Here is a 27,701-nt window from a genome sequence, read left to right as displayed (position 1 = left end):
CACAGGGTAGGATTAGATACACGGCTCAGCAGTCAGTATCACACAGGAGAGGATTAGATACACGGCTCAGCAGTCAGTATCACACAGGAGAGGATTAGATACACGGCTCAGCAGTCAGTATCACACAGGATAGGATTAGATACACGGCTCAGCAGTCAGTATCACACAGGGTAGGATTAGATACACGGCTCAGCAGTCAGTATCACACAGGAGAGGATTAGATACACAGCTCAGCAGACAGTATCACACAGGAGAGGATTAGATACACGGCTCAACAGTCAGTATCACACAGGGTAGGATTAGATACACGGCTCAGCAGTCAGTATCACACAGGAGAGGATTAGATACACGGCTCAGCAGACGGTATCACACAGGATAGGATTAGATACACGGCTCAGCAGACAGTATCACACAGGAGAGGATTAGATACACGGCTCAGCAGTCAGTATCACACAGGAGAGGATTAGATACACTGCTCAGCAGTCAGTATCACACAGGATAGGATTAGATACATGGCTCAGCAGTCAGTATCACACAGGAGAGGATTAGATACACAACTCAGCAGACAGTATCACACAGGAGAGGATTAGATACACGGCTCAGCAGACAGTATCACACAGGGGAGGATTAGATACACGGCTCAGCAGACAGTATCACACAGGAGAGGATTAGATACACGGCTCAGCAGTCAGTATCACACAGGAGAGGATTAGATACACAACTCAGCAGTCAGTATCACACAGGATAGGATTAGATACACGGCTCAGCAGTCAGTATCACACAGAAGAGGATTAGATACACAACTCAGCAGACAGTATCACACAGGAGAGGATTAGATACACGGCTCAGCAGTCAGTATCACACAGGATAGGATTAGATACACGGCTCAGCAGTCAGTATCACACAGGAGAGGATTAGATACACGGCTCAGCAGACAGTATCACACAGGAGAGGATTAGATACACGGCTCAGCAGACAGTATCACACAGGAGAGGATTAGATACACAACTCAGCAGTCAGTATCACACAGGATAGGATTAGATACACGGCTCAGCAGTCAGTATCACACAGAAGAGGATTAGATACACAACTCAGCAGACAGTATCACACAGGAGAGGATTAGATACACGGCTCAGCAGTCAGTATCACACAGGATAGGATTAGATACACGGCTCAGCAGACAGTATCACACAGGAGAGGATTAGATACACGGCTCAGCAGTCAGTATCACACAGGAGAGGATTAGATACACGGCTCAGCAGTCAGTATCACACAGGATAGGATTAGATACACAGCTCAGCAGTCAGTATCACACAGGAGAGGATTAGATACACGGCTCAGCAGTCAGTATCACACAGAAGAGGATTAGATACACAACTCAGCAGACAGTATCACACAGGATAGGATTAGATACACAACTCAGCAGTCAGTATCACACAGGAGAGGATTAGATACACAACTCAGCAGACAGTATCACACAGGAGAGGATTAGATACACAACTCAGCAGTCAGTATCACACAGGAGAGGATTAGATACACAACTCAGCAGACAGTATCACACAGGATAGGATTAGATACACAGCTCAGCAGTCAGTATCACACAGGAGAGGATTAGATACACGGCTCAACAGTCAGTATCACACAGGAGAGGATTAGATACACGGCTCAGCAGACAGTATCACACAGGATAGGATTAGATACACGGCTCAGCAGACAGTATCACACAGGATGGGATTAGATACACGACTCAGCAGTCAGTATCACACAGGATAGGATTAGATACACGGCTCAGCAGTCAGTATCACACAGGAGAGGATTAGATACACGGCTCAGCAGTATCACACAGGATAGGATTAGATACACGGCTCAGCAGACAGTATCACACTGGATGGGATTAGATACACGACTCAGCAGTCAGTATCACACAGGATAGGATTAGATACACGGCTCAGCAGACAGTATCACACTGGATGGGATTAGATACACGACTCAGCAGTCAGTATCACACAGGATAGGATTAGATACACGGCTCAGCAGTCAGTATCACACAGGAGAGGATTAGATACACGGCTCAGCAGTCAGTATCACACAGGGTAGGATTAGATACACGGCTCAGCAGTCAGTATCACACAGGAGAGGATTAGATACACGGCTCAGCAGTCAGTATCACACAGGAGAGGATTAGATACACAGCTCAGCAGACAGTATCACACAGGAGAGGATTAGATACACGGCTCAGCAGTCAGTATCACACAGGAGAGGATTAGATACACGGCTCAGCAGTCAGTATCACACAGGATAGGATTAGATACACAGCTCAGCAGACAGTATTCCACAGGAGAGGATTAGATACACAGCTCAGCAGACAGTATTCCACAGGAGAGGATTAGATACACAGCTCAGCAGTCAGTATCACACAGGAGAGGATTAGATACACGGCTCAGCAGACAGTATCACACTGGATGGGATTAGATACACGACTCAGCAGTCAGTATCACACAGGATAGGATTAGATACACGGCTCAGCAGTCAGTATCACACAGGAGAGGATTAGATACACGGCTCAGCAGTCAGTATCACACAGGGTAGGATTAGATACACGGCTCAGCAGTCAGTATCACACAGGAGAGGATTAGATACACGGCTCAGCAGTCAGTATCACACAGGAGAGGATTAGATACACAGCTCAGCAGACAGTATCACACAGGAGAGGATTAGATACACGGCTCAGCAGTCAGTATCACACAGGAGAGGATTAGATACACGGCTCAGCAGTCAGTATCACACAGGATAGGATTAGATACACAGCTCAGCAGACAGTATTCCACAGGAGAGGATTAGATACACAGCTCAGCAGACAGTATCCCACAGGAGAGGATTAGATACACGGATCAGCAGTCAGTATCACACAGGATAGGATTAGATGCATGGCTCAGCAGACAGTATCACACAGGATAGGATTAGATACACGGCTCAGCAGTCAGTATCACACAGGATAGGATTAGATACATGGCTCAGCAGACAGTATCACACAGGAGAGGATTAGATACACGGCTCAGCAGACAGTATCACACAGGAGAGGATTAGATACACGGCTCAGCAGATAGTATCACACAGGAGAGGATTAGATACACGGCTCAGCAGACAGTATCACACAGGAGAGGATTAGATACACGGCTCAGCAGTCAGTATCACACAGGAGAGGATTAGATACACGGCTCAGCAGTCAGTATCACACAGGAGAGGATTAGATACACGGCTCAGCAGTCAGTATCACACAGGAGAGGATTAGATACATGGCTCAGCAGTCAGTATCACACAGGATAGGATTAGATACACGGCTCAGCAGTCAGGATCACACAGGAGAGGATTAGATACACGGCTCAGCATACAGTATCACACAGGAGAGGATTAGATACACGGCTCAGCAGTCAGTATCACACAGGAGAGGATTAGATACACGGCTCAGCAGTCAGTATCACACAGGAGAGGATTAGATACACGGCTCAGCAGACAGTATCACACAGGAGAGGATTAGATACACGGCTCAGCAGTCAGTATCACACAGGAGAGGATTAGATACACGGCTCAGCAGTCAGTATCACACAGGAGAGGATTAGATACACAACTCAGCAGTCAGTATCACACAGGATAGGATTAGATACACAGCTCAGCAGTCAGTAGCACACAGAAGAGGATTAGATACACGGCTCAGCAGTCAGTATCACACAGGATAGGATTAGATACACGGTTCAGCAGTCAGTATCACACAGGAGAGGATTAGATACACGGCTCAGCAGACAGTATCACACAGGAGAGGATTAGATACACGGCTCAGCAGTCAGTATCACACAGGAGAGGATTAGATACACAACTCAGCAGTCAGTATCACACAGGATAGGATTAGATACACGGCTCAGCAGTCAGTATCACACAGAAGAGGATTAGATACACAACTCAGCAGACAGTATCACACAGGAGAGGATTAGATACACGGCTCAGCAGTCAGTATCACACAGGATAGGATTAGATACACGGCTCAGCAGACAGTATCACACAGGAGAGGATTACATACACGGCTCAGCAGTCAGTATCACACAGGAGAGGATTAGATACACGGCTCAGCAGTCAGTATCACACAGGATAGGATTAGATACACTGCTCAGCAGTCAGTATCACACAGGATAGGATTAGATACACGGCTCAGCAGTCAGTATCACACAGGAGAGGATTAGATACATGGCTGAGCAGACAGTATCACACAGGAGAGGATTAGATACACAACTCAGCAGTCAGTATCACACAGGAGAGGATTAGATACACGGCTCAGCAGTCAGTATCACACAGGAGAGGATTAGATACACGGCTCAGCAGTCAGTATCACACAGGAGAGGATTAGATACACAACTCAGCAGACAGTATCACACAGGATAGGATTAGATACACAACTCAGCAGTCAGTATCACACAGGAGAGGATTAGATACACAACTCAGCAGACAGTATCTCACAGGAGAGGATTAGATACACAACTCAGCAGTCAGTATCACACAGGAGAGGATTAGATACACAACTCAGCAGACAGTATCTCACAGGAGAGGATTAGATACACAACTCAGCAGTCAGTATCTCACAGGAGAGGATTAGATACACAACTCAGCAGTCAGTATCACACAGGAGAGGATTAGATACACAACTCAGCAGACAGTATCACACAGGATAGGATTAGATACACAGCTCAGCAGTCAGTATCACACAGGAGAGGATTAGATACACGGCTCAGCAGTCAGTATCACACAGGAGAGGATTAGATACACGGCTCAGCAGACAGTATCACACAGGATAGGATTAGATACACGGCTCAGCAGACAGTATCACACAGGATGGGATTAGATACACGACTCAGCAGTCAGTATCACACAGGATAGGATAAGATACACGGCTCAGCAGTCAGTATCACACAGGAGAGGATTAGATACACAGCTCAGCAGTCAGTATCACACAGGATAGGATTAGATACACGGCTCAGCAGTCAGTATCACACAGGAGAGGATTAGATACACGGCTCAACAGTCAGTATCACACAATATAGAATTAGATACATGACTCAGCAGTCAGTATCACACAGGATAGGATTAGATAAACGGCTCAGCAGTCAGTATCACACAGGAGAGGATTAGATACACTGCTCAGCAGACAGTATCACACAGGATAGGATTAGATACACGGCTCAGCAGACAGTATCACACAGGAGATGATTAGATACACGGCTCAACAGTCAGTATCACACAATATAGGATTAGATACACGGCTCAGCAGTCAGTATCACACAGGATAGGATTAGATACACAGCTCAGCAGTCACTATCACACAGGATAGGATTAGATACATGGCTCAACAGTCAGTATCACACAATATAGGATTAGATACACAGCTCAGCAGACAGTATCACACAGGAGAGGATTAGATACACAGGTCAGCAGAGAGTATCACACTGCATGGGATTAGATACACAGCTCAGCAGGCAGTATCACACAGGATAAGATTAGATACAGCTCAACAGTTTGTATCACATAGGATTAGATACACAGACCCTGGTGTAATGGACGGATCTGCACTCGTCTCTCTTCTCTGGAGTCTTTGGTGGGATTATAATTCCTATGACAGGGTGCAGTGTCCGTTCTGTGCTGGGACTTATAGTTCAACACCAGCGCCGGTATCAGACCACTACTATACAAGTCCCAGAAACCTTCCTGTGTAATGTCTGTGTGTCCGGAGATCTGTCCGTCTGTGCGCACATTGGGCAGTGCGATGACGATGCTCCCGCTGACGGAATCTTCAGAGACGAGTGCGGAACGTCAGCGCCGTCCTCTCCATTCTTCTGCCATATTCCTCCTCAAACACCTCATCCTGCGCCACCGTGAAATGATTCCTCCAGTCTCCCACAACACCTGGAGTAAGAGAGGTCTCTGTAAGGCCACGTTCACACCTCGGTCTGAGGGCCGGGCCTCACATGCACCAATGTTCCACAATAAGCCGAGGGGCCGTGTGGAGAAACATCACAGGCGACAGCGTTGTGTACCATATATCGGGCGAGACTCACTGATACAAGTCTACGGGTGTGCTGGGGGCACTGCGGATGCCGCCTTTATTTTGGGGGAACTGTAGATAGCACTGTTATGGGGCACTGTAGATTCCACTGTTATGGGGCACTGTGGATATCACTGTTATTATGGGGGCACTGTGGATATTATCTTTATTATGGGGGCACTGTGGATGTTGCCGTTATTGGGGCACTATGGGCCATTTACCTTTTCTCATGAAGGGCGATATGGATTGGTCCATGACGAACGAAGGAATGGTGCTATAATTGGCCATTGGATTTCCCCTCATGGCCTGGAAGGTGGTCTGCTGGTAGACCTTCTCTAGGATGTCCTCGGAAAGCTCCTTTCCCAGGAACCTCATCACTTTCTCAATTTCTCGCCTCATGTTCTAACAAAAATAAGAATTTGCAGATTGACCTGGGAATACTATCCTCTTTTCACTCAGTATTTCACCTCTTACCTCCATCATGTCCTCGTAGAAGATGTAAAGAACCTGATGATTATTCTTTGCTTCCCACCATCCTTGCACGTGGTCAAACCAGCTCCCCCAAAAGACTGTAAGATGAGGAAATCCTAAATCTTTAGCATAAAATGTCACAGCCCCACCCAATTATTGACATCACTCATTAACCAGAATATTATTAAGTGTTGTCAAAGCCCCCATCCTCCCCCTTTATTGACATCACTCTATATTTATATGATCCTATTTTAATTATTTTTTTTTTAGGGACTGCCATGGGCACGCACCAGGGGCCTGGTTTTGAGTTTGTCCTCCCTCTTTGTATACACACTTCACTGACACAGCTGGATTTACACCAGAGCTGGTGTTTGTTTTTTATATTCACATTCAGAGCTGCTCTCAAAATTTTCCAATTTGCCCTTGAGAACAGACAGAGGTGGAACTCCATCCGTTATTCATTTATGGGCTCATACTTGTATTCCCCCAATGCTCTGCTTTCTGATACCCATCGAACCAGCAGAATTGTGAATGGACGTAAATGCTGTAAAAGACCGAATGTCACTCAGGATCAGTTTAAGAAATCATTCACAAGGCCATTTCTTTGCTTAAAGAGAACCTGACGGCTCTTCTGACATTTTGGTTCTAATATAGAATTGAATTAGTCTCAAAATACCATTGTTGGGACAGTTTTTTGTAGGACCCTGTATTTTACCAATCATCTGTTGTGATTTCTGGAAATATGTGAATAAATTGACAACCGAGTGACATGATTCCACTTGTCAACAGGGATCAGCAGTGTCACTCTCTTTCTACAGGAACATTACAGATAATTACTGGAGTTCCCCTTTAATTTACTGCTGATGATTGAAACCCTGACACCCACCTTTTCCAGAAAGGAAGGTTGAGAAGTAGTCGCCCCAGTCTCCGGGGTCCGGGAGACCTTTGTTCATTCTCTGGAAGTGATAGTACGACACCATGCAATCCTTGGCGTTCCGCGCCACGTATATCATCTGCGCAGAACCAGAAAATAGCATCTACCTCTGGACCAATCCAAAACAACCTGACGACGGGGACCCGGGTGGTTCTTCAACCCCTTTACCTTACAGTCCTGCTCCCAGAAGGATGGCGGCAGCAGCTGGACGGGAAGGTGGGTTTTTAGGATGCGCGGAGGCGCCATGTTCTCTGCCAACTGCAGACCTTAAAGAGAGCAAGTCAAGGGACAGCTCAGCCTTCACCAATGCAGCCACGGACCAGTCAAGGAGGAGGAGTCAAGTTGGAGCAGGGGCTGTGCAATTCCTTGAAGCCTGGATGAAAATGGTGGCTGGAACTGGACCCTACATTTAGCCATAAATAGTAGTTTCCATCAATTTTATTGCTCCCTGTTATCAGCCAGAATTAAGTGGCTGATTAGAGGGAGAAATAGAATCCAAATGTGGAGAAAGAAGAGTTTAGGATTGGAGTCAGAAAGATGTAAATGGTGCAACATATAGATTTATATATTCCTCACCTGATGGAACGGGTTTTGGCGCCACGGCTTCCAGAAATGGGTGCTTGTCATAGGTGGGCGCCCGGCGGCATTTTTCCACGTCGCCTTCCTGACAGATCATATCCACGACCTCCTGCATCCAGGTGATGCCTTCGAGAAAGAGTCTTCTCAGGTATAAAATACCGATTATCCTCCAGTCACATCCACAGCTGCGCTCACAATTCTGTGTTGACTATGCAGCTTTGGCTGTGACTAGAGTATACAGACAGTATGGTCTCCCTTGTACCTGCTTTTGGATAAGCGGCCACCAGGACGTCTTCCGGATGCGCCTGAAATCTCCAGATGTCGTCCCATGTGTCACACGTGTTCTGGTCCAGCGGGACGCCGGAGACGTGTCCAGTGCGCGGCCTCGGCATTACGTAACCGCCAAAGTGCTGGGCGTTTTGCGCAAAAGCCATGAGGACGGCGCCGGACGAGCCGTCGGTGAAATACGGAGAAATTCAAATGTGGTGAAAGCGGAAAGACATCGGCAGGAATTCCTCTTCAGATGGTTTCTAGGGAGCGTCGCAGCCTAAATAATAGAGATTTCCCCACGTGACCCTCAAGTCTGGACTCGCTGGCCTGTGAAGTCCTGCACTTGCCAATTAAAGGGACATGTCGTGCCTCCGATGAGATTATTCCCCTCCACACACCAACCTCCATTGTGGACCATATTGTACACTCCACTCACATCCAAATCTGCATTAAAAATGTTGGCGTATGTCTAAGCTTTATCTAAACCTCACAAACGAGCTTGTGACATCACATGACATCCCACCATGCTCTGCTCCCTGGCGATAGAAGAACAGCAGAAGTATAAATGCAGCTCTGAGGGTGACGTACCTGCACTCCGACAGAGAAAATAATGGCTACTGGATCATGTGAGCGGCGGGTTAATCATAAACCTTTCTCATTCAATGATTGACTAAAGGACTTTCTTGTATACATTGTAGGATTATTTGGGTTTTATTTGTGGTTTGTCTAGGTTACAGCTCGTGTAGCTAACAGGCTGTTGAGGTGACGGTCATCTAGGTGGTGGGTCATGTAGTTGGCAGATCATCTAGGTGATGGTTCACGGAGGTAACAGGTTGTATAAGTGATTAACGACCTGTGACAAATCTCGGTGATGGATCATTTACTTTGCCAGTTGTCTAGGTGATGGATCATTTACTTTGCCGGTTGTCTAGGTGATGGATCATTTACTTTGCCGGTTGTCTAGGTGATGGATCATTTACTTTGCCTGTTGTCTAGGTGATGGATCATTTTCTTTGCCGGTTGTCTAGGTGATGGATCATTTACTTTGCCGGTTGTCTAGGTGATGGATCATTGTCTTTGCCGGTTGTCAAGGTGATGGATTATTTACTTTGCCAGTTGTCTAGGTGATGGATCATTTTCTTTGCCGGTTGTCTAGGTGATGGATCATTTACTTTGCCGGTTGTCTAGGTGATGGATCATTTACTTTGCTAGTTGTCTAGGTGATGGATCATTTACTTTGCCGATTGTCTAGGTGATGGATCATTTACTTTGCCGGTTGTCTAGGTGATGGATTATTTACTTTGCCGGTTGTCTAGGTGATGGATCATTCACTTTGCCGGTTGTCTAGGTGATGGATTATTTACTTTGCCGGTTGTCTAGGTGATGGATTATTTACTTTGCCGGTTGTCTAGGTGATGGATCATTTATTTTGCCGGTTGTCTAGGTGATGGATTATTTACTTTGCCGGTTGTCTAGGTGATGGATCATTCACTTTGCCGGTTGTCTAGGTGATGGATTATTTACTTTGCCGGTTGTCTAGGTGATGGATCATTTTCTTTGCTAGTTGTCTAGGTGATGGATCATTTACTATGCTGGTTGTCTAGGTGATGGATCATTTACTTTGCCGGTTGTCTAGGTAACAGAATGTCTAATTCCTCAGTCATCCAGCTAGTAGGCAGGTTGTCGAGGTGGCAGGTTATCTATGTCATGGGTCTCGGTTCATATTTGAAGCAATGACTGGATGATGGAATCAGAGACTCTTGGAGGACAGGTTACAGACGAGACTTGGCTAGTCCATGAGGAGCCGGCCTATGCTGGGGATAAATGGTACTGACATAGAATGATAGAGTTGGAAGGGACCTCCTGGGTCATCTGGTCCAGCCCCCTGCTCAAAGCAGGAGTCACTAAATCATCCCAGACAGATGTCTGTCCTGCCTCTGTGTGAAGACTTCCATTGAAGGAGAACTCACCACCTCTCGCCTGTTCCACTCATTGATCGTCCTCACTGTCAAAAAGTGTTTTCTAATATCTAATCTTTGTCTCCTCCCATTCAGTTTCATCCCATTCCTTCTCCTGTTTCCATGTGCAAATGAGAATAAAGCTGATCCTTCTACACTGTGACAGCCCTTCAGATATTTGTAAACAGCTATTAAGTCTCTTCTCCGTCTTCTTTTTTGCTGCTAAACATTCCGAAATCCTGTAAACGTTCCTCATAGGACCTGGTTTGCAGACCGGTCACCATTCTGGTCTTTCTTCTCTGAACTTGCTCCAATTTGTTGATTTCTTTTTTATAATGTGTTGCCCAATTCTGGACACAGTATCCAGATGAGTCCTGACCAAAGAGGAGTAGAGGGCAATAATGACTTCTCGTGATCTTGACTGTATGCTTCTGTTAATACATCCCAGAATTGTATTTGCCCTTTTTGCTGCTGCATCACACTGTTATCATTATGTTGAGTCACCATTCTGATAGAAGGGGTGGTGGGCAGCCATATAAAAAGGCTTTTTGGTGCCAATTTGGGAGTGTGGACTAACTGCATGAGGTGTTAGACCGGGATACTGAGGGTTCGTATGACTTGGTAGCCCCAAACCTGAGCCAGATCCATATTGGGTCCCAGTGACCCAGAGAAGAGCCCCAGGCTGCCCCGAGGCCTGTCAGTCATTTTGTTATAAATTTAGTGCTCAGTGCAGTGGAGATCAGTATCATGGGTCAGAAAAGAGGCCGAGAGACAACAGGTTAAGAGTTCAAGAATATTTATGATGGTATGCAGGTAAACAGCTATGACACCGCAGGTTAATAATAATAATAATAATAATAATTTTTATTTATATAGCGCCAACATATTCCGCAGCGCTTTACAAATTATAGAGGGGACTTGTACAGACAATAGACATTACAGCATAACAGAAATACAGTTCAAAACAGATACCAAGAGGAGTGAGGGCCCTGCTCGCAAGCTACAAACTATGAGGAAAAGGGGAGACACGAGAGGTGGATGGTAACAATTGCTATAGTTATTCGGACCAGCCATAGTGTAAGGCTTGGGTGTTCGTGTAAAGCTGCATGAACCAGTTAATTAATTTTTTTTTTTTTTAATATAGGCCACACAGGGATCGTTAGGTTAATGCATTGAGGCGGTAGGCCAGTCTGAACAAATGAGTTTTTAGGGCACGCTTAAAACTGTGGGGATTGGGGATTAATCGTATTATCCTAGGTAGTGCATTCCAAAGAATCGGCGCAGCACGTGTAAAGTCTTGGAGACGGGAGTGGGAGGTTCTGATTATTGAGGATGCTAACCTGAGGTCATCAGCGGAGCGGAGGGCACGGGTAGGGTGGTAGACTGAGACCAGAGAGGAGATGTAGGGTGGTGCTGAGCCATGGAGTGCTTTGTGGATGAGGGTAGTAGTTTTGTACTGGATTCTTGAGTGGATGGGTAACCAGTGTAATGACTGGCACAAGGTAGAGGCATCGGTGTAACGGTTGGTGAGGAATATGATCCTGGCAGCAGCATTCAGGACAGATTGGAGTGGGGAGAGTTTGGTAAGAGGGAGGCCGATTAGTAGAGAGTTACAATAGTCCAGACGAGAATGAATAAGTGAAACAGTAAGAGTTTTTGCAGAGTCGAAAGTAAGAAAAGGGCGAATTCTAGAAATGTTTTTGAGATGCAGGTAAGAAGAGCGAGCCAGTGATCGGATGTGGGGGGTGAATGAAAGGTCAGAATCAAGGATGACCCCAAGGCAGCGGGCATGTTGCTTTGGAGTAATGGTGGAACCGCAAACGGAGATGGCAATGTCAGGCAAAGGTAGGTTAGTAGAGGGAGAAAACACGAGGAGTTCAGTTTTTGACAGGTTTAGTTTCAGATAGAGGGAGGACATGATGCTAGAGACAGCGGTAAGACAATCACTGTTGTTTTCTAATAAGGCAGGCGTGAGATCAGGAGAAGAAGTGTATAGTTGGGTGTCGTCAGCATAGAGATGGTACTGGAAGCCAAATCTACTGATTGTTTGTCCAATAGGGGCAGTATACAAAGAGAAGAGGAGGGGGCCTAGGACTGATCCTTGAGGAACCCCAACAGTAAGGGGAAGGTGAGAGGAGGAGGAACCAGCGAAACATACAGTGAAGGATCGGTCAGAGAGATAGGAGGAGAACCAGGAGAGAACGGTGTCCTTGAGGCCGATGGAGCGGAGCATAGTGAGGAGGAGCTGATGATCCACAGTATCAAATGCTGCAGAGAGATCCAAGAGAATTAGCATGGAGTAGTGACCATTAGATTTAGCTGTTAGTAGGTCATTAGAGACTTTAGTGAGGGCAGTTTCAGTAGAGTGTAAAGAGCGGAAACCAGATTGAAGAGGGTCGAGAAGAGAGTTATCTGAGAGATAGCGGGTAAGACGGGAGTGGACCAGGCGTTCGAGGAGTTTAGAGATGAAGGGAAGATTAGAGACAGGTCTATAATTAGCGGCACAGTTTTGGTCGAGGGATGGTTTTTTAAGTAATGGATGTATGATGGCATGCTTAAATGAGGAGGGAAAAATACCGGAAGTGAGGGAAAGGTTGAATATTTTTGTTAGGTGAGAGGTGACAGCCGGGGAAAGGGACTGGAGGAAATGTGACGGAATGGGGTCACTGGTGCAAGTGGTCGGGCGAGAAGATGCAAGGAGCCTGCTTACTTCTTCTTCTGTAACTGGTTCAAAGTCAGAGAGTGAACTAGATGCAGTGGGGGAGGGAGGACAGTGCATGGTATGAAGAGATTGGGAGATGATTTCCTGTCGAATATGGTCAATTTTTTCTTTGAAGTAATTGGCCAGATTGTCAGCACGGAGATCCGTGGTTGGGGCCTGCGCTCTTGGGTTGAGTAGGGACTGGAACGTGTCAAAGAGACGTTTAGGGTTATTGGACAGGGAGGTGATGAGGGTGTTGAAGTAGGTTTGTTTGGAGAGGTGAAGGGCAGAATTGTATGTCTTTAGCATGAACTTATAATGGATGAAATCTTCGGGTAGATTAGATTTTCTCCACAGACGTTCTGCGCACCTGGAGCACCGCTGCAGGAAACGTGTTTGCAGCGTGTGCCACGGTTGTTGCCGTCTGTGCCGAGTTGTTTTATGTATAGGAGGAGCAGCTTCATCCAGGGCACTTTGCAGGGTTTCATTGTAATGCTTCAGAGCAGAATCAGGACATGAGATGGAGGAGATTGGGGCCAATGAGGACTGCAAGTTCTTCATAAGTTCCTGGGTGTTAATGGCCTGTATGTTTCTATAAGTGTGGAAAGTGGGGGTGACCTGAGCGGGAAGGCAGTTCTTGATAGAGAATGAAAGAAGGTTGTGGTCAGAGAGCGGGAGAGGGGAGTTTGTGAAATCATCCACTGAGCAAAGCCGGGAGAAGACCAAGTCAAGGGAGTTTCCATCTTCATGTGTTGGCGAGTTAGTATGCTGCGAGAGGCCGAAAGAGGAGGTTAGAGCCAAAAGGTGAGAAGCAGATGGGGAGAGGGGAGAGGCAATAGGGATGTTGAAATCACCCATGATAAGGGTGGGGGTGTCACAGGAAAGAAAGTGTGGAAGCCAGGTGGCAAAGTGATCCAGGAACTGATGAGAGGGGCCGGGAGGACGATACACCACCACCACTCGCATGGAGAAGGGGACGTAGAGTCTGACCACATGGACCTCAAAGGAAGGGAAGACAAGTGAGGGTACTTGGGGGATAACTTGGAAAGTACATTTTGGTGAAAGGAGCAGACCAACGCCTCCACCTGCTCTGTTGTCCGATCTTGGGGTATGAGAAAAGGTTAGTAGCAGGTTAGTAGCAGACAGAGCTGGATAAGCAGTAAGCACGTGTACAGACCGTGGAAGTCCAAGTATGTCAGGTCCAGAGACCTGGAGACCAGGCCAGGCCTCCTAGCAGGGAACAGTCCAGCAGCAGAGAGGAGTGCAGAGCAGATGCAGGGAAACAAGTCTTACGATGAAGAGATGTAGATCCGGAGACAGACGGGGTATCCCAAGGTAACAAAGAACCAGCAAGATAGCAGTTCTTCCAGCTTGATCACAAGTCCAGGAACAAGATACTCAAGCAATGAGTAATGTACAGAGCTCCCTTATATACACCACAGACAGGAACAGGGAAAGTCTGACAGGAAGCAAAATGGCCCCCGTGAGGCCAGTGACTCCATCTTAGGTAACTGAACTGAGGGCAACAGCAGACATGAACAGATGTACAGTCCAAATCCTTACACATTTCCTGGGGCCAGTGGTCATCTTAACAGGGGTGTTTGCCCTGAACACGGGCATGGAATATGGAGGAAACATTTCTTGGCAATGACCTTTGCCCTGAAGGACACTTATGTCTCGTGAGGTGCCCTCCAGGATCTTGGTCTGAGGGAGAGATCTTCCATGGCTTGGAGACTCCTGCATCTGACATCACCCGAAATACTAAACTACGAAAGACTAAAAGGAAGGTGCAAAAGTCCATGGAAGTAAGGAAACGGCAGGAACAACTTAAAGATAACGTCATGGAGCAGAGCCAATGAAATGACCGCCCTAAGTCCAGTTATAAAAGAGTCAGCAGAGACCTTCGTTTCACATACTATATTACATACAGTATATATTACATATAGATAAGGTAACGTCCGGATACAATCAGTCAGAGCTCGTTACGGAAGACCAGACCGCTGCCCGCCATCTTCTTCTGGTACTCTTCATCAAAAACAATGTTCTGAGATTCAAGGAAATGGTTCTTCCAATCTCCGACAATTCCTGAAAGCAAAGGGATAGCTTAGGATTTCTTTGGCAGTTCCAATGGTACAACATTGTTGGCCGAGAAAGGCCATCTTGGTGTAGAACTTATTTTTATTATTACTAGAACATTCTATACGTCACGTAATGAGAACCTCTTGGAGAACCTCTAAAGAGAACTACTTGGAACCTATAAATACAGGAGATTTTGGGGGCAACCTTAAGGATGTAGGAATAATTCACACTCCCTCTTCGGCTACCTACCTTTCCTCATAAAAGATGACACAGACTGGTCCAGGACCGTCTCTGGGAGGGTACCAAAGTTGGCCATTGAGTTGTCTTTCATGGACTCGAAGGAAGTGTAGAGAAGGATCTTCTGAATGATGTCTTCAGAGAAGTCTTTACCCAAGAACGTCATCACTTTCCGGATCTCACGTCGAGAGTCCTGTCCAAGGAAGAGTTGGAAGTATAAACACCTCACATGATAACTCCTGACCAGATGAGAGTCTCCTTTACCTCAATCATGTCCTCATAAAAGACGTAGAGGACCTTGTGTTTGTCCTTTGCCTGCCACCATCCAACCACATGGTCAAACCAGCTGCCCCAGTTCACTATGTGGGGAAGTTAGACAATTTCAGAACAATAAATACAAGGTATGAATATCTGAAGAGTACAGATCTAGAATTACCATCTCCAGCCAGGAACATCGAGAAGAAGTTGTCCCAACTCCCGGGATCTGCCATCGACTGGTCCATCTTGTGGAAGTAGTAGTAGGACACCATGCAATCCTTAGGATTCCTCGCAATGTATACAATCTGCCAGAGAACAATACGAGACGAGTCCACTTGACACCTACCATATAGACAAAACTCACCAGTGTGGAGGTCTACCTTGGCCACCATTGCAGACCAACCCAACCTTATGCCTGGAACTACACGCCAGAAGATGATGACTGGGAAGTTTCTGCCCATCTCCCATCTCTCACCTTGACGTCTTTCTCCCAGAACGAAGGTGGCATTAAGTGAACGGGAAGATGAGTTTTCAGGACACGAGGATACGGCATAGAATTGGCCACGGCCAGAGCTGGAAATACATGAAATATTCACGTGATGGTCATTATCGGTCAATGCAAAAACTGGCAGCACAGTAAGGTACTAGTCTCACCAAGATCCTATGGAAGTGCTGCCGGTCTGTGCATTTTATGTTTTGGGGTCCCTGGATCTGCACCTTATATTTTATTAGTGCGGCTTTATTTTATCTATCGCACATCCATGTAATGTGTCATTATTCTGCCCGGCTGTGTAAAAGGGAAGGGTCACGGCCATGACGAGAGATACACTTAAATAGTGCATGCAGTGTACACTGCGATATACAGAGATTGCCTAGAAAAAAAGGCTTCACACCCTGTGAACTTTTCCACTTTTTTTTCCTGTTACACTCCCAAACTTAAATGTAATTTATTGGGATTTTCTGTGACACAACACGAAGTATCAAGTATTTGTGTCACGTAAAATAAATGGTAGAACGTTTTCTAATGATTTTAAATCTGACAATTGGGAGGTGCATTTATATTCAGTCCCCCTAGGTCAGTGTTTTGTAGGACCACCTTTATCTACAGTCTTTTGGGGTCTGTCTCTCCAGCTTAGCACATCTAGAGGTGACATTTTTTCTCCCTCGCTCTCTCTCTCTCTGTGAGATTGGATGGAGAAGTCTGTGATCAGCAATTTTCACAGATTGTCTGGGATTTGAGTCATTGTAGGTGAACCTACGCCCCAGTCTGAAGTCTTCTGCAGCCTCTAACAGGTTTTCCTCCAGGACTGTCGTGTATTTATCTCCATCCATCTTCACATCACCTGTGACCAGCTTCCCTGCCCCTGCTGAAGAAAAGCCTCCCCACAGCAAGATGTGGCCTCCATCATGTATAACGGTGGGGATAATAATAATAATAATAATAATCTTTATTTATATAGCGCCAACATATTCCGCAGCGCTTTACAGTTTAACAGTTTCAAACACAAAAGTCATAAGTAACAACATTAACAATACAATAATTAAAGCAAAATAAGACGACCCTGCTCGTGAGAGCTTACAATCTACAATGAGGTGGGGGAGATACAAAGTACAGGTGTGTATTTACAATGATGTATTTACAATCATGGTCCAGCCATCTTCAGGGGTTGGGGAATAGATGGGGATAGTGAATGGGCTACACACAAACATAACATAACTTTGATTAGTGAACGTGATAGGCCGCTCTGAACAAATGTGTTTTGAGCGAGCGCCTAAAACTATGCAAATTATGGATGGTCCTAATATCTTGGGGTAGAGCATTCCAGAGGATTGGCGCAGCACGGGAGAAGTCTTGGAGTCGGGAGTGGGAGGTACGGATTAGTGCAGAGGTTAGCCGAAAGTCATTTGCAGAGCGCAGTGGTCTGTTAGGCTGATAGACAGAAATGAGGGAGGAGATGTAAGGGGGTGCCGCACTGTGGAGAGCTTTGTGGGTGAGAACAAGTACTTTGAATTGTATCCTGTAATGAATGGGCAGCCAGTGTAACGACTGGCGAAGAGCGGACGCGTCCGAGTAACGATTAGCCAGATGGACGACCCTGGCTGCTGCATTAAGGATGGACTGGAGAGGGGAAAGTCGAGTGAGGGGGAGGCCAATTAATAGAGCGTTACAGTAGTCCAGGCGGGAGTGGATCAGGGCGACCGTGAGGGTTTTAGCTGTCTCCATGGTGAGAAAAGGGCGGATTCTAGAGATGTTCTTTAGGTGTAAGCGGCACGAGCGGGCAAGAGATTGTATATGGGAGGTGAAGGAGAGATCGGAGTCAAACATAACACCCAGACAGCGCGCCTGCTGCCGGGGTGTTATTATGGTGCCACCCACGGAGAGGGAAATGTCAGATTTAGGGAGGTTAGTAGATGGTGGGAGCAGAAGAAGTTCAGTTTTGGAGAGGTTGAGTTTCAGATAGAGAGCGGACATGATGTTGGAGACTGCGGACAGACAGTCAGTGGCATTCTGTAGTACAGCGGGGGTAAGGTCAGGGGATGACGTATATAGTTGTGTGTCGTCGGCATAAAGATGGTACTGAAAGCCAAATCTGCTGATGGTCTGTCCAATTGGGGCCGTGTAGAGAGAGAACAGAAGGGGGCCAAGGACTGAGCCCTGAGGTACCCCAACAGTGAGAGGAAGAGGAGATGAAGTGGAGCCAGAGAACAGAACACTGAAGGAGCGGTCGGAAAGATAGGAGGAGAACCAGGAGAGAGCAGTGTCCTTAATGCCTAGTGACTGGAGCCTAGAGAGCAGGAGAGGGTGGTCAACAGTGTCAAAAGCTGCAGAAAGGTCGAGAAGAATGAGCAGAGAGTGGTCACCATTACGTTTTGCTGTCAGAAGGTCATTGGTCACTTTGATGAGTGCAGTTTCTGTCGAATGTAGGGGGCGGAAACCGGACTGTGAAGGGTCTAGGAGGGAGTGAGTGGAGAGGTAACGGGTAAGGCGGGAGTATATCAGGCGCTCCAAGAGTTTAGAGATGAAGGGGAGATTGGAGACCGGTCTGTAGTTGTTTGTGCAGGATGGGTCGAGGGTGGGTTTCTTTAGTAATGGAGTAATGATAGAGTGTTTGAAGGAGGAGGGGAAAATGCCAGAGGAGAGGGAGAGATTAAAGATTGTAGTTAGGTGACTTGTGACAACTGGAGAGAGAGACTGGAGGAGATGTGAGGGAATGGGGTCGGTAGTGCATGTAGTCGGACGAGAAGAGGAGAGGAGCTTGGAGACTTCTTCTTCTGTGATGGGATCGAATGTGGAGAGTGAGCCAGGGGCAATGAGGGGAGGGATGGGAGTCACTGAACTTAGTTGTTGGGAGCGGATTTCCTGACGGATATTGTCTATTTTCTCTATAAAGTGGGAGGCCAGGTCACCAGCACAAATATCTGTGATAGGGGCTTGTGCTTTTGGCCTGAGGAGGGAGTGAAAAGTGTCAAAAAGTTTCTTGGGGTTGTTGGATAGTGAGGAGATCAGAGTGGTAAAGTAGGTCTGTTTAGCGAAGTGAAGGGCAAAGTTATAGGTCCTTAACATAAATTTGAAGTGTATGAAGTCTTCTGGTGTGCGTGTTTTCCTCCATAAGCGTTCAGCACACCTAGAGGATCGCTGGAGAAATCGGGTTTGCGATGTAAGCCAGGGCTGTTTTATTCTGTGTTTGGAGGTCCTGAGGGTGAGGGGAGCTACTTGGTCAAGGGTGCTTCTAAGAGTGTCATTGAAGTGATGTACAGCCAGATCAGGACAGGAAAAGGAAGAGATTGGGGACAATGATGAGCGTAGGGAGTCTGAAAGTGTAAGAGGGTTAATGGCTTGTAGATTTCTGACTGAATGGTGTGTAGGAGGGTGCTGGGGTGAGCGAGGATATGTGAGTGTGAAGGAGAGAATGTTATGGTCAGAGAGGGGAAGCGGTGAGTTATCTATGTAGGAGATTGAGCAGAGCCGGGCAAAAACCAGGTCCAGGGTGTTACCGTCCTTGTGTGTCTCAGAGGTTGAGAGCTGTGAGAGGCCGAGAGAAGTGGTTAGTGACAGAAGCTGGGATGCAGATGTGGAAGTGGGGCTGTTAATGGGGATGTTGAAGTCTCCCAGGATAAGGGTTGGTAGTTCTGAGGACATGAAGTGCGGCAGCCAGGCAGAGAAATGGTCCAGGAAGCGGGTGGGTGAGCCTGGGGGCCGGTATATGACCGCTACTCTGAGGGAGAGGGGGCGAAAGAGCCTGATGGTGTGGACCTCAAAAGAAGGGAATGAGAGTGATGGAACTGAGGGGATGACCTGGAAAGTGCATTGTGGGGACAGGAGTATGCCAACTCCACCACCAGGTCTGTTTGTTGGTCTCGGGGAATGGGAGAATTGTAAGCCACCATGGGTAATGGCAGCATGAGAGACAGTGTCAGAATCCTGAATCCAGGTTTCCGTGAGGGCCAGCAGATTCAGAGAGTTTTTCAGAAAGTAATTGTGTAGGAAAGGAAGCTTGTTACATACAGACCGTGGATTCCAAAGGGCACAATTAAAAGAAGGAGGGGATGAAGGAGTGCAATTAATATTAGTAAGATTAGTAAGGTTTCGATGTGAGGTAGGGTAGGGGTTGAGGTTGGTGGATGGTGGACCGGGGTTTGGGGAGATGTCTCCTGGGGATGGTGATTTCAGGGTGATGTGCAGTGTTAGTTTTCCACCACATATAGTGTTTTGCTTTTAGCCTAAAAAGTTGTCCTTTGGTCTCATTTAAGCAGAGCTCCTTCTTCCCTGTATAATTTCCTTTACACGTAACCAATACTTTCTACTTTGTGTTGCCATCACACGTGATCCTTTGTGTCCTCTGTACTCACACGTGTGCCCCATCTCTAGGCATGGCACCCTGATGAAGCCTGGCGCTCTCAGGCTCTTCTCCACGTCACCGTCCTGGACGATCAGATCCAGAATTTCCTGCATCCAGGTGGTTCCTGCCAGGAGATGTCACATCCATCACATCCACTCATGTTTCCATGATCTGCTCTTACCGCAGAGAATCCTTCCCGCTCCCTCTCACCTGATTTGGGGTAAGACACCACCACAATGTCGCCGTCCCGAGCCTGGAAGTTATATATTGTGTCCCATATGTCACAGATTCCCTTGAGGAGAGGAGTCCCCTCAATTTTGCTCATTTCGGGGGTGAAGTTCGCCATCTCCTGCACTACTTTCTCTATGATTTCAGGATCCATCCTGGGCGGAGAGAGCAGAAATCAACGACCAGGACATAATCCGACAGCCGTCATCCATCAACACCGTCACTGAGGCGCAAAGTCCTGCAAAGGTGACAATCACATATCGAGGACGCGGCACTGACCTGTGTCCAGGAGCGAAGCCGAAACGCTGGAGGGAACCGAGAATCTGCCACCGAGGATGGGAAAAGGTCAGTAACAGACTGACGGAACCAAGGAGCGCTGCCGAATTCACGAGACACTGCGGATACAAAGGGGGTATTCACAGGGAGCAAAGCGAAGGCCTCGGGGTCCAAAACTAAAATTATAGCACCCCACCCATCAGTATATAGTGAACCCCACCACATTTATACAGTAATCATTCTGTAATGTAGCCTGCATTATACTCCAGAGCTGCACTCTCTATTCGGCTGGTGCAGTCACTGTGCACATACATTACATTACTGATCCTGAGTTACATCCTGTATTATACTCCAGAGCTGCACTCACTATTCTGCTGGTGCAGTCTCTGTGTACATACATTACATTACTGATCCTGAGTTACATCCTGTATTATACCCCAGAGCTGCACTCACTATTCTGCTGGTGCAGTCACTGTGTACATACATTACTGATCCTGAGTTACATCCTGTATTATACTCCAGAGCTGCACTCACTATTCTGCTGGTGCAGTCACTGTGTACATACATTACATTACTGATCCTGAGTTACATCCTGTATTATACCCCAGAGCTGCGCTCACTATTCTGCTGGTGCAGTCACTGTGTACATACATTACATTACTGATCCTGAGTTACATCCTGTATTATACCCCAGAGCTGCACTCACTATTCTGCTGGTGCAGTCACTGTGTACATACATTACATTACTGATCCTGAGTTACCTCCTGTATTATACCCCAGAGCTGCACTCACTATTCTGCTGGTGCAGTCACTGTGTACATACATTACATTACTGATCCTGAGTTACATCCTGATTATACCCCAGAGCTGCACTCACTATTCTGCTGGTGCAGTCACTGTGTACATACATTACATTACTGATCCTGAGTTACATCCTGTATTGTACTCCAGAGCTGCACTCACTATTCTGCTGGTGCAGTCACTGTGTACATACATTACTGATCCTGAGTTACATCCTGTATTATACTCCAGAGCTGCACTCACTATTCTGCTGGTGCAGTCACTGTGTACATACATTACATTACTGATCCTGAGTTACATCCTGTATTATACTCCAGAGCTGCACTCACTATTCTGCTGCTGCAGTCACTGTGTACATACATTACATTACTGATCCTGAGTTACATCCTGTATTATACTCCAGAGCTGCACTCACTATTCTGCTGGTGCAGTCACTGTGTACATACATTACATTACTGATCCTGAGTTACATCCTGTATTATACTCCAGAGCTGCACTCACTATTCTGCTGGTGCAGTCACTGTGTACATACATTACATTACTGATCCTGAGTTACATCCTGTATTATACTCCAGAGCTGCACTCACTATTCTGCTGGTGCAGTCACTGTGTACATACATTACATTACTGATCATGAGTTACATCCTGTATTGTACTCCAGAGCTGCACTCACTATTCCGCTGGTGCAGTCACTGTGTACATACATTACTGATCCTGAGTTACATCCTGTATTATACTCCAGAGCTGCACTCACTATTCTGCTGGTGCAGTCACTGTGTACATACATTACATTACTGATCCTGAGTTACCTCCTGTATTATACCCCAGAGCTGCACTCACTATTCTGCTGGTGCAGTCACTGTGTACATACATTACATTACTGATCCTGAGTTACATCCTGTATTATACCCCAGAGCTGCACTCACTATTCTGCTGGTGCAGTCACTGTGTACATACATTACATTACTGATCCTGAGTTACCTCCTGTATTATACTCCAGAGCTGCACTCACTATTCTGCTGGTGCAGTCACTGTGTACATACATTACATTACTGATCCTGAGTTACATCCTGTATTATACTCCAGAGCTGCACTCCCTATGTCAGTATGTTGGTCCAGCATTTGTCCATGTTCTCTGTCCGCTGTCTGACACTCACCTCCTGCTCGCTGTGATCTGTCAGTGGCTTGGTTCCGGCTCCCGGAGTCACATCGAGCGCTCGTGACAAAGTTCTGACTTCTGGCCAATCAGGTGCTGCGCTCACAAGATGGCATAGTGCGACTGGACCGGCGCCACATATGGTGAAATGCCAGAGGGTGAGTATATGACCGGGGTTACATTTAAAGCGCCACTCCAGTGCTGAAAAATAACAAACAAAAAAAAAAGCTGGAGTGGCGCCACAACTAGAAGTGCAGAAGAAAGTGGAAAGTTATAGAATGAGCGACTTATTGTCCTGGATGATATCATACATGTGGCGCCACCTTCTGGTACAGACGAATTATTGCACACGAAGGAAACTGAATCCCAAAAGCTCGATCACTACCACTCCTATTTTACTCCAGTATATGGTGGCAACATATTCCTGATTAGATACACAGCTCAGCAGTCAGTATCACACAGGATAGGATTAGATACACGGCTCAGCAGACAGTATCACACAGGATAGGATTAGATACACAGCTCAGCAGTCAGTATCACACAGGATAGGATTAGATACACGGCTCAGCAGTCAGTATCACACAGGATAGGATTAGATACACAGCTCAGCAGTCAGTATCACATAGGATAGGATTAGATACATGGCTCAGCAGTCAGTATCACACAGGATAGGATTAGATACACAGCTCAGCAGTCAGTATCACATAGGATAGGATTAGATACATGGCTCAGCAGTCAGTATCACACAGGAGAGGATTAGATACACGGCTCAGCAGTCAGTATCACACAGGATAGGATTAGATACACGGCTCAGCAGTCAGTATCACACAGGATAGGATTAGATACACGGGTCAGCAGTCAGTATCACACAGGATAGGATTAGATACACAGCTCAGCAGTCAGTATCACACAGGAGAGGATTAGATACACGGCTCAGCAGTCAGTATCACACAGGATAGGATTAGATACACGGGTCAGCAGTCAGTATCACACAGGATAGGATTAGATACACGGCTTAGCAGTCAGTATCACACAGGAGAGGATTAGATACACGGCTCAGCAGTCAGTATCACACAGGATAGGATTAGATACACAGCTCAGCAGTCAGTATCACACAGGAGAGGATTAGATACACGGCTCAGCAGACAGTATCACACAGGAGAGGATTAGATACACGGCTCAGCAGTCAGTATCACACAGGAGAGGATTAGATGCACGGCTCAGCAGTCAGTATCACACAGGATAGGATTAGCTACACGGCTCAGCAGTCAGTATCACACAGGATAGGATTAGATACACGGCTCAGCAGTCAGTATCACACAGGAGAGGATTAGATACACGGCTCAGCAGTCAGTATCACACAGGATAGGATTAGATACACGGCTCAGCAGTCAGTATCACACAGGATAGGATTAGATACACAGCTCAGCAGTCAGTATCACACAGGAGAGGATTAGATACACGGCTCAGCAGTCAGTATCACACAGGATAGGATTAGATACACGGCTCAGCAGTCAGTATCACACAGGAGAGGATTAGATACACCATTCCTGTGGTATTTGGGGCGGTAGTTCCTGTCTCGGGCCCCTGTTTCGCCACCTTTGCTGCAGTGTGTATCACAGATATGAGCTTGTCTGTATCTAATCTGCTGTACCCGAGCTGTCTGCCCACAGATAAGTCGTGTCCAGCTCTCTGACTGCTCCTTGTGATCGCTCCCTATGACCGGTTATAACATCCATGATCCCACACTCCGGGGCGCCCCCTCCATATAGCGGGGGATCGGGGGCCTCAGTGTATAGTGTTAATACCAGAAATCAGATGCCCCCGACCATAACGTGGTGTCACACCCCAGCCCTGGGGGAACATCCCTTTAAATCAGCGTATTCCTGCAGCCGCCAGAGCAGTATAGCACATGCGGCTAGCTCCCCCTAGTGGGGTCCCCCAGTAGCACCTGTGGGTGTAGAGGGCCCCCATAACGTGAGCAGCGGCTGCATGTCACTGTTCACACACAGACACGATGTCCTGCCGCCGCGATGCGTCCCGATCCCCGCCGCTCGTGCCTGAGCCGCAGCTGACTGACCGCAGACCGCTCTGACCGGCGGCCGGTGTGGAATCGGGGAGGGATCTACCTCTAGGGCCTGTTATCAGCGCCCTCTGGTGGGGAGGGAGGAAGCCTCAGCCTGCAGTGCTCCTCAGGGGTGTGACCCAGAACATGGGGCCAATGTTACCAGCCGGGAGGCCGGCCTTACCATTAACCCTTTCCGGGAGGCCGTCCTTACCATTAACCCTTTCCGGGAGGCTGTCCTTACCATTAACCCTTTCCAGGAGGCCGGCCTTACCATTAACCCTTTCCAGGAGGCCGGCCTTACCATTAACCCTTTCCGGGAGGCCGGCCTTACCATTAACCCTTTCCAGGAGGCCGGCCTTACCATTAACCCTTTCCGGGAGGCCGGCCTTACCATTAACCCTTTCCTGACACGGCTATTTTCCATTTCCGTATTTTTTTCCCAGAGCCATAACTCCTTTATTCTTCCCTCCCTGCAGCCGTGTGACGGCTCGTATTTTGCAGGACGAGTTGTACTTTTGAGTGACTCCGTTCGTTTTATTGTGATGTATTAGAAAATTATTTTAAAAGAATTCCAAATGCAGAAAAATTGCAAAAAATGGCGCAATGACACGATGATTTTGTTTTTTTTTTATTTACAGGGCACACGATGTGGTAATAATTCCTCAACAATGCGATTTTCCAGGTTCACACAATTACGGCGACATTAGACAATATTTTTTATTTTTCTTGTGAAAAAATGTTTTTAAATTTGTGAAAAAAAAAAATATATATATTTCACTTGTGGCGCCATTGTCCAAGACCTGTAGCGTTTTCAGTGTCCGGTCAGGGATTATTTTTTGCACCCTTAGCCCATGTTGTTATTGATAAGATTTCGGGGTGCACACGATGCTTTTATCGTCTTTTTTCCATTTTTTTATAGAGTTACGACGGCCCCAAAAAATCTAATTCTGGTGTTTTTATTTTTTCACTTACCGGTTGGGTCATTTCATTTTTATATTTTGATAATTCCGACCTTTATAGATGCAGTGACACCAAATATGTGGATTTATTTTTATGTTTTTTATTTTTTCCATCACATTATTTTCTGACTTTCTTACCCCTATTAGAGGCTTGTACCAGTCGCTGCTGTATAGAGCGAAAATCACCGTCTCCTGTGACCGCCAGTCACAAGATGGCATCCACAGGAGGACCACCAGGACCGGCCATTGGTGCCCTGCATTCATTGCGGGATCCTCTCATCCCCCAGGGAGCCAGTCTGCTTCACACAAAGAGGTGGAGTCACATAGAGGTGGAGCTACAGAAAGGGGTGGAGTCACAAAAAGGGGTGGGGTCACACAAAGAGGTAGAGTCACATAGAGGTGGAGCACAGAAAGAGGTGGAGTCACAGAAAGAGGTGGAGTCACAGAAAGGGGTGGAGCTACAGAAAGAGCTGGAGTCACACAAAGAGGTGGAGTCACATAGAGGTGGAGCACAGAAAGAGGTGGAGTCACAGAACGAGGTGGAGCCACAGAAAGGTGAAGCTACAGAAAGAGGTGGAGTCACACAAAGAGGTGGAGTCACATAGAGGTGGAGCACAGAAAGAGGTGGAGTCACACAAAGAGGTGGAGTCACAGAGGTGGAGCACAGAAAGAGGTGGAGTCACAGAACGAGGTGGAGCCACAGAAAGGTGAAGCTACAGAAAGAGGTGGTCACAGAAAGGTGGAGTCACAAAGAAGTAGAGTCACAAAGAGGTGGAGCTACAGAAAGGGGTGCTCACATAAAGAGGTGGAGTTACAGAAAGAGGTGGAGTTACATAAAGATGGGCACACAGAAAGGTGTGGAGCTACAGAAAGAGGTGGAGTCACATAAAGAGGTGGAGTCACAAAGAGGTGGAGGTACAGAAAGAGGTGGCGCTACAGAAAGGGGTGGTCACATAAAGAGGTGGAGCTACAGAAAGAGGTGGAGTTACATAAAGATGGGCACACAGAAAGGGGTGGAGCTACAGAAAGAGGTGGAGTCACGGAAAGGGATGGGGTCACATAAAGGGGTGGGGTCACATAAGGAGGCGGAGCTACAAAACGGTGGAGTAACATAAAGAGGTGGAGCTCCAGAAAGAGGTGGAGTCACAAAGAGGTGGAGTTGCAGAAAGAGGTGGAGCTACAGAAAGAGGTGGAGTCACAGAAAGAAATGGAGTACAAAAAAAGGTGGAGTCACAGAAAGATGGGCACACAGAAAGGGGTGGAGCTACAGAAAGAGGTGGAGTCACATAAAGAGGTGTGGCTAGCAGGGGCTGTGCACGTGGATGGAGCTTGGGTGACTGACAATATGACATCTCCATAGCTGAAAATGGCTGCAGAGTCCTGGCTGCTTTCTGCATCCGGCTACTTAGTGAAAAATAGCTGAAAGTTAAAAAGTGTTAGCCTTCTTAGTAGCGAGCGTCCTCCTTGGACGACCCCTGTTATGAGTTATGATTAGGCAATTACCACAATGGACATAGCGGTCAGAGCACATACAGTGATCTGACAATAACCCAAAAATATAGAACGAGCTCTGAGACGTGGGAACTCTGTTGACCGCAATCCCTGATCCTCTCCAACAACACTAGAGGCAGCCGTGGATTGCGCCTAACGCTCCCTATGCAACTCGGCACAGCCTGAGAAACTAGCTAGCCTGAAGATAGAAAATAAGCCTACCTTGCCTCAGAGAAATACCCCAAAGGAAAAGGCAGACCCCCCACATATAATGACTGTGAGTAAAGATGAAAAGACAAACGTAGC

The 27,701-nt window shown here is 46.9% G+C and overlaps 2 protein-coding genes across 3 annotated transcripts; both read right to left on the bottom strand.

Annotated features, from left to right (window-relative positions):
- Positions 1-4,111: 4,111 nt before the first annotated feature.
- Positions 4,112-8,600, bottom strand: LOC138645547 (sulfotransferase 1C1-like). Its single transcript, XM_069734941.1, has 7 exons — positions 8,335-8,600; positions 8,070-8,198; positions 7,662-7,759; positions 7,446-7,572; positions 6,563-6,657; positions 6,310-6,490; positions 4,112-5,949 (listed from the first exon to the last, which is right to left on the bottom strand). The coding sequence occupies exons 1-7, from the start codon at positions 8,504-8,506 to the stop codon at positions 5,837-5,839; spliced, it is 915 nt and encodes a 304-aa protein (XP_069591042.1). The 5' UTR covers positions 8,507-8,600; the 3' UTR covers positions 4,112-5,836.
- Positions 8,601-14,903: 6,303 nt separating this feature from the next.
- LOC138645548 (sulfotransferase 1C1-like) lies at positions 14,904-23,411 on the bottom strand. 2 transcript variants are annotated; one of them, XM_069734942.1, is made up of 9 exons: positions 22,879-23,411; positions 20,924-21,096; positions 20,627-20,799; positions 20,427-20,540; positions 16,051-16,148; positions 15,754-15,880; positions 15,582-15,676; positions 15,330-15,510; positions 14,904-15,086 (listed from the first exon to the last, which is right to left on the bottom strand). In XM_069734942.1, the coding sequence occupies exons 3-9, from the start codon at positions 20,796-20,798 to the stop codon at positions 14,974-14,976; spliced, it is 900 nt and encodes a 299-aa protein (XP_069591043.1). In that variant the 5' UTR covers position 20,799; positions 20,924-21,096; positions 22,879-23,411; the 3' UTR covers positions 14,904-14,973. The 2 variants fall into 2 exon arrangements, with proteins under 2 accessions (XP_069591043.1, XP_069591044.1); XM_069734943.1 differs by having other exon boundaries at positions 20,924-21,039.
- Positions 23,412-27,701: the final 4,290 nt, after the last annotated feature.

Source organism: Ranitomeya imitator, chromosome 7 (genome assembly GCF_032444005.1).
Source record: "Ranitomeya imitator isolate aRanImi1 chromosome 7, aRanImi1.pri, whole genome shotgun sequence".
Lineage (NCBI taxonomy): Eukaryota > Metazoa > Chordata > Amphibia > Anura > Dendrobatidae > Ranitomeya > Ranitomeya imitator.
The sequence above is the reverse complement of the archived record's forward strand: the minus strand, read 5'-3'. Positions and strand labels throughout refer to the sequence as shown.